The sequence below is a fragment of the Gorilla gorilla genome, chromosome 4, assembly GCF_029281585.2.
Source record: "Gorilla gorilla gorilla isolate KB3781 chromosome 4, NHGRI_mGorGor1-v2.1_pri, whole genome shotgun sequence".
NCBI classification, from domain to species: Eukaryota; Metazoa; Chordata; class Mammalia; order Primates; family Hominidae; genus Gorilla; species Gorilla gorilla.
The window spans coordinates 84,402,097-84,409,161 of record NC_073228.2 but is presented as its reverse complement, the minus strand read 5'-3'; the positions used below and the strand labels follow the sequence as shown (position 1 = coordinate 84,409,161).

Genomic DNA, 7,065 nt, shown 5'->3' with positions numbered 1-7,065 from the left:
AGTCCCAGTTACCTGGGAGGCTGAGGCAGGAGAATCATTTGCATCCAGGAGATGGAAGTTGCAGTGAGCTGAGATCGCGCCGCTGCACTCCAGCCTGGGCGACAGGGTGAGACTCCGTGTAAAAAAAAAAAAATGAGAGAGAAAATTAATGTGACAAAATGTTAACAACGGGTAAATGTAGGTAAGAGTATGTGGCAGGGTGTTTTTTATTCTTGCAAATTTTGTGTAGGTTTGACGTTACCTCAGAATAGCAAATATAAGAATGATTCTTGCAGACACACGAGTGATTTCAGCTGTTCACAGGGCTCAGGCAGGAAGCAGATCTCTTGCCCTCCCTCTGATCCAGGTCACTTAGTCCAGTCCCTGAAAGCAGTGGATGGACAACCATGCCACCCTCTTTCTTCAAATACACCTTATTTTGTATCCTGCCCTTTTTGTGTAGCATTAGATCATGAGCATTTTCCTCTGCTATAAATGTCCCCTCAAATATGTTGTTTCTTGTGACTCCCTAGTGTTCTACCCATGATTTCCTCGGCTGCTCCACCTTGGTGGAATTCAGTGATTCTTCTGCCTTTTCACCATTGTAAGTGATGCTTTGATGAACAGCTTTGTAGGTTCATCTGTGCTGCACCTCTGACCAGTCTCTTCTGGAAGAGTCTAAGGAAGGAGACAGGGGCATGGACCACTGGCTTTTGAAGGCATTCGGTGGGTCCTGCCACGCCGCCTTCCAGCATTCCAGAAAGGTGGTCCCAGTGAACAACTCACCAGGGCAGGGCCCCACTCCACAGCACCCCAGCAAGGCCAGCATTCGAGACCAGCCTGACCAACATGGTGAAACCCCGTGTCTACTAAAAATGCAAAAATTAGCCAGGCATGGTGGCGGGTGCCTGCAATCTCAGCTGCTCAGGAGACTGAGGCAGGAGAATTGCTGGAACCTGGGAGGTGGAGGCTGCAGTGAGCCGAGATCACTCCATTGCACTCCAGCCCAGGTGACAACAGTGAGACTGCATCTCAAAAAAAAAAAAAAAATTAGGATAATCTTGTACATGTTATTAACTTTAATTTTGCATTTAACTTTTTTAAAATGATTAAACTTTTCTCAGCATATTCTCATCATTAAATATTATTTAAAACATTATTTTAAGGTTAGATAGTATTTTATCATATAAATAATTCATATTTACTAGTCCCCTGTTGTTGAACATATATGTATTATTGAACCTTTGTGTTCTTTCCAGTCTTTCAATATTCTAAATACTTTTTTCATCTCTTTCTTATTACTTACTTAGGAAAAATTCCTAGATGTTGAATTACTGAGTCAGAGTATAAACATTTTAAAGACTTCTAACATATTCAGCCAGATTGCCCTTCAGAAATATTATACCAATTTGTTCCAGCAGTCATGAGAACACGTACTTCCCTGAGCTCTTGCCAACACTTGATATTATATTGTTATTGCCTTCCAATCTGTTAATCATTTCTTTTTCCTTCTTTTTACCCTTTTTGCTTGGAAATATCTTCCCTAGCCCAAGATCAAATAAACGATAACTTTTCTCATTTAAAAAAATAATTATTTAATCAGTCTAGAATTTGGTTTTTGATCTAAGAATCGTGATGATTGTATGATATTCTGTCCACCAACCAGAGCAGTGCTGGAGAGGTGCAGAGATGGCCTCCTGTTTCCTGTTTCCTCCAAGTTCTGGGTCTGTGATTTAGGGATCTGCTGCTGAGAGAGGTTCAAAACATCTTCCCACCTTATTTCATGGACTGTCATTGTTTCAAGAAGCAAATTATACCATCAGCTCCAGGAAGATTTTCTCCACTGCTTCATCTGTTTTAAGATCAGTCCATTGCAACTTGATTCTGCATTCTGCCATCTGATGGGCTTCGTGGTGGGTCATGTGAGGAGTTTCTATTTTTGTCTGTGTTCTAAATTTGCAGGTATTTTATTTAAAGTATAGAAGTAATTTTAATAGAAGTTACTAGCCAGGCTTTACATTAGGTTTTAATATCTTGTAGAATAAGATTACTTTCTCTTTTTTTGCTTTAAGATTCCTCACTACACTTTTTTTTTTTGAGACGGAGTCTCGCTCTGTCACCCAGGCTGGAGTGCAGTGGCATCATCTCAGCCCACTGCAAGCTCTGCCTCCCAGGTGCACGCCATTCTCCTGCCTCAGCCTCCTGAGTAGCTGGGACTACAGGCACCAGCCACCATGCCCCTCCTCCCAAAGTGCTGGGATTACAGGCGTGAGCCACTGCGCCCGGCCTAGATTCCTCATCACTCTTTTGCATAATGTTTAATCTCCCATGTGGCCCTTTTTGAAGTTCTTCCCTAGTCACTCATCTGTCTCTTTTATTATATTTATATATTTATTATATTTATTTATTTATTATTTTGATTGGCATTTGCATTATATGTATTAACGAGAAGTAATTTTGCACCTTAAAAATGTCTTATTTTTTCCTCATCATAAAATTATATGTTCATTACAGAAGATTTAGAAAATACAGAAAAGTATAAAAAAGAAAAGTATTACCTTTAATCTTACCACTTGGAGGAAAAAAACTGCAAACATTTTGCTGTCTGTCCTTTCAGATTTTTTCTTAGTTTATACATGTTTGAGCATGCATAAAACTTGCATTGATATGATTATGATATTTCATCTTCCTATCCAGAAGAATAGAGTATGTCTTTCCACATTCCATTACAAAGAACCAGTTGGATTCATTTATTTATTCCACTGTTAATCTGTTTTGATTAATTCTTGTATCCTACTTCTTGGACATTTCTTTGATTTCTCACTAGTTTCTTGAGTAAAATTGTTTGTTCATTTCACTTTGTTCTTTCTTGATTGATAATGAAAGCATTTAAAGATATGAATATGACTTTTCTTGTAGCTTTGGATAAATACAGACAATAAAATCTAGAAACTTCTGAAATAAATTAAACCTAATTTAGAGAAAAAAGGGAAGTGTATATTTTCCGTAGAGTGCAAGGCACAACATAAATGTTTAAAATTAAGCTGTTATTAATATTATAAAATCAAGTTACTATTCATATATCGATATCTTATTGCATGCTAGCTAGAATTATCAAATACTAACAGCAGGACAAAAAAGTCCTCACTAGTAATTTTAGGTGAGAGTTTCAGGTAAAGATGTGGGCATGATATCACATAGGGTTGCTTTCATATCTATCAAGACCTTAGGTCTGTGATTTTGTGCTTTCTTATATGCACAGAAACTGATTTGTAATTGCAGTGAACTTGTAACATACTAACCTTCCTGCCTTTTTACATTACCATAGAAAAAGCAAAACCCAAACCTCGTAATCAAACTGATAGCTTATTTTATCTCTACCTCAGAATATCAACTATAATGATATATATAATTTTGGGTCTGCACAGGGGCAGAGTTCTCCTGGAGAACCTCTGCTAGAGCAGGGTAGAAGTGAAATGTGGGTTTGGAGCCCCCATACAGGGTCTCCGCTGGGGCACTGCCTAGCAGAGCTATGAGAAGAGGGCCACCATCCTCCAGACTCCCGAATGGTAGATCCATCAACAGCTGTACCATGTGCCTGGAAAAGCTGCAGTCACTCAATGCCAGCCTGTAAAAACAGCCAAAGGGGCTATGCCCAGCAGTGCCACAGGGATAGAGCTGCCCAAGGCCTTGGGAGCACACATCAGAATGCCCTGGATGTGAGATATGGAGTCAAAGGAGATAATGTTGGAGCTTTAAGATTTAATGACTCCCCTACCAGATTCTGGACTTGCATGAGGCCCGTTGGCCCCTTTGTTTTGGCCAATTTCTCCCATTTGGAATGGGAACATTTACCCTATGCCTGTACCCGCATTGCATCTTGGAAGTCACTAACTTGCTTTTGATTTTACAGGCTCATAAGTGGAAGGGACTTGCCTTGTCTCAGATGAGACTTTGAACTTGGACTTTTGGGTTAATGCTGGAATGAGTTAAGACTTTGGGGGACTGTTGGGAAGGCATAATTGGTTTTGAAATGTGAAAAGGGCATGAGATTTGGGAGGGACCAGTGTCAGAATGATATGGTTTGGCTCTGTGTCCCCACCCAAATCTCATCTTGAATTTTAATCCCCATGTGTCAAGGGAGGAACCTGGTGGGAGGTGATTGGATCATGGGGGTGGTTTGCCCCATGCTCTTCTCATGATAGTAAGTGAGTTTTCATGAGGTCTGATGGATTTACAAGTGGCAGTTTCCCCTGCTCTCCCCTCTCTCCTGCTGCCTTGTGAAGAAATTGCCTGCTTCCCCTTTGCCTTCCATCATGATTGTAAGTTTCCTGAGGCCTTCGCAGCCATGCAGAACTGTGAGCCAATTAAACCTCTTTTGCTTATATATCACCCAGTCTCAGGTATTCTTTAGAGCAGTGTGAAAATGAACTAGTATACGTGAATTCAAATGATAATACTTAAGAGACTCATGTCCAAAAGATAACAGGAGCAGTTTTAGAACAAAACTATAATGAAGGATCTAAAGTGCTGTACTGGGTTCTCTTGACTTACCCAGTGTGCAACGTTATGACCTTGGGCAGGCCCCTTTACACTGTGCAATGTGGAATTCAAATGCGATGGTGGATAGAACCTTGTCCTGAACCTAATTCCATGGGAAGCATTTAACATTTCATTATGACATATGTTTGTTGTAGGCATTTGGTACATACCTCTTATTACCTCATGGAAGTATTCTGCTAAGAGGGGTCTGGTTTGTTTGTGGTTTTTGGTTTGTTTGCTTGCTTGTTTTTTAGAGAGACAGGGTCTCATTCTGTCACCTAGGCTGGAATTCAGTGTTGTGATCCTCACCCACTGCAGCCTTCAACTCCTGAGTTCAAGCGATCCTCCCACCTCAGCCTCCTAAGTAGCTGGGACTGCAGGCACATGCCACCATGCCTGGTAAATTTTTTAATTTTTTTTTTTCAGAGATGGGGGTCTCACTCCATTGCCCAAGCTGGTCTCAAACTGTTAGCCTCTAGTGATCCTCCCACCTTGGGCTCCCAAAGAGCTGGGATTACAGGTGTGAGCCACTGTACCCAGGCAAAAGATAACTTTGGAACACCACCTGAGAATGTTACTTACAATGAATCCTATCCTCATTCTCATTTACTTATTTGGATGCAGTTTCCTGAAATTTGTCTCACTATCATCTAGGATCCTTTTTCTTTCTCCAACTGGGAGATTGTGTCTGGTTTGGAAACTGCAAGCCCTGGTCAGGAAAAGGGAAAAGACCCAAGGCACACACCCAGTCCCCAGGTGATCATCAGGCCCAGGTGAAAACTCAGGCCTTAGGTGCACATCCGGCCTCAGGTGGACACCCAGGCCCCAGGTGATCACCAGTCCCCAGGTGGACACAAGGCCTTAGGTGAACAACAAGACCCAGTAGGCCATCAGGCCCCAGCTGGATACAGTCCCCAGGTGAACACAAGGCCCCAAGAGGGACATAGGCCAAGGCAGACATCAGGCCCTAGGTGGACATCAGGCCTGAGGAGGACATCTGGCCCCTGGTGAACATCAGGCACAGGTGTCCAAGCAGACCCTGGGTGGACATAACTGTGTACGGGTAAGGAGATAACCTGAGGGGAGGGTGAGTAGTCAGCAGCCCAGTGGAGTCCTGAGTAGGCTTATGGAAGGAAGGGGCCTAGGGGACAGAACCGTAAAGAAGCGACCTCACTTCCTGGATGATGACACACATGAACAGAACTTAGAACTCTGGTAACCAGGCACCCATATCCTAGAGTCAGCGCCGTAACCAGCTCACTTTGTGGGAGACGCTCAAGAGAGCAAGATGTTCTCGTGTTGCTTCCCCACTTCGAGAGGTTGCTGCTTCAGGAACGGAGGGAGTGAGAGCCTTTTCTGACGATGCCGAAGAAGGCTCATCCCTCACCCCAGACGCCTGTGGCCGTTTGTAAGAAGGCGCACCCAGGTACCACAGGACAGCCCGGGGCAGGCCCTAGCAGGCCAGGCCACACCAGAGATCCCATCGGGGCTGCCTCTGCACATTGTCCTTGTCCAGGAGGAGATTCGGGAGCCCATGGAGGCACAGACACATGGTGAGGTGGCTGCAGCCTGGAAGACTTTGCGGGGGCGGTGCTTTTGGGCTGGAATTCCTTTGAATTCAGTGAGGTTGTCTCTGTGTTTGGAAATTCCAGTGGAAAGTGACTGATGCTGGTGACCCTTTCTCCTTTTTCAGCTCCTCAGTACGCAGAAATAGGAGCACTTGCGGCACCAGCTGTCGAGCCAAAGCTAGCATGGGAAGAGCCCCCTCCAGAGAGAGCGCTGGAGGTGGAGGGAGCTCCAGCCAAGGACCAGCCCAGCCAGGAGCTGCCTGAAATCATGGCACCTACTGTAGCCACTGGCCTTAATGCTGGAGCTGAAAGCGTGGCTGGAGAGAGAAGTGGGAGGGAGGGGGTGACCAGCACAGCCCCAGCCAGCAGCTCCCATGCTGCCCCTAGTCCTGGGCATGGTGGCAAACATGGAGGCGGAGACCAGGGCATTCAGACTGGACTCCTGTACCTCGCTGGAGAGAGGCTTCTCTCATTCACTAGAACCACAGCCCTGCTGCTGCAGGGCCTGTTTATTGTGCTAATGCTGATGAGGTATATCTCTGTGCAGGTGGTGCTCGAGAGCATTAAAAGAAGGCTTGGAAGAAGAGTTCCAGCAGCTCCTCCTGCTCTCAGATGCAATCTTCTCCTCCAGGCATGGATGTGTGTCTGCAACTGGGCATCCAGGCTGTTTGCCCCTAATGTGCTGCCCCAAACGGGCTTTTAACAGGTGGGCAGGGGTTGAGGGGACCAGGAGGTGGCTCCAAAGGGTACAGCAAGGAAAGCTTTTAAAGACAGCTGTTGTGCTCCAGGCTCTCCATGCCGCCACCTGCCCTAGCATTTATTAATAGTGTTAGAATTACAAGTTTATGAAATGAAATATAAATAAAGTTTGATTTCTGAAACTTCTCACCTTTTTGAACTCCCTAATGTTAGATGGTGTTTTTGAGGCTATCCTGAAAATCTCGGATAGTTGTGTCTTTTGTTGTGGTTGTTTGTG

General features: G+C 44.3%; 1 protein-coding gene across 1 annotated transcript; it reads left to right on the top strand.

The window, feature by feature from the left end:
• Positions 1 to 6,099: 6,099 nt before the first annotated feature.
• LOC101150945 (CMT1A duplicated region transcript 15 protein-like protein) lies at positions 6,100 to 6,974 on the top strand. The gene has a single exon (XM_004042226.4). It carries the CDS (start codon positions 6,187 to 6,189, stop codon positions 6,790 to 6,792), a length of 606 nt encoding a protein of 201 aa, XP_004042274.4. The 5' UTR covers positions 6,100 to 6,186; the 3' UTR covers positions 6,793 to 6,974.
• The last annotated feature ends 91 nt before the right edge of the window (positions 6,975 to 7,065 follow it).

Bases quoted from the DNA above. Each gene is read 5' to 3' on its own strand.
- LOC101150945 (XM_004042226.4), top strand. From the start codon at position 6,187: ATGCTGGTGACCCTTTCTCCTTTTTCAGCTCCTCAGTACGCAGAAATA.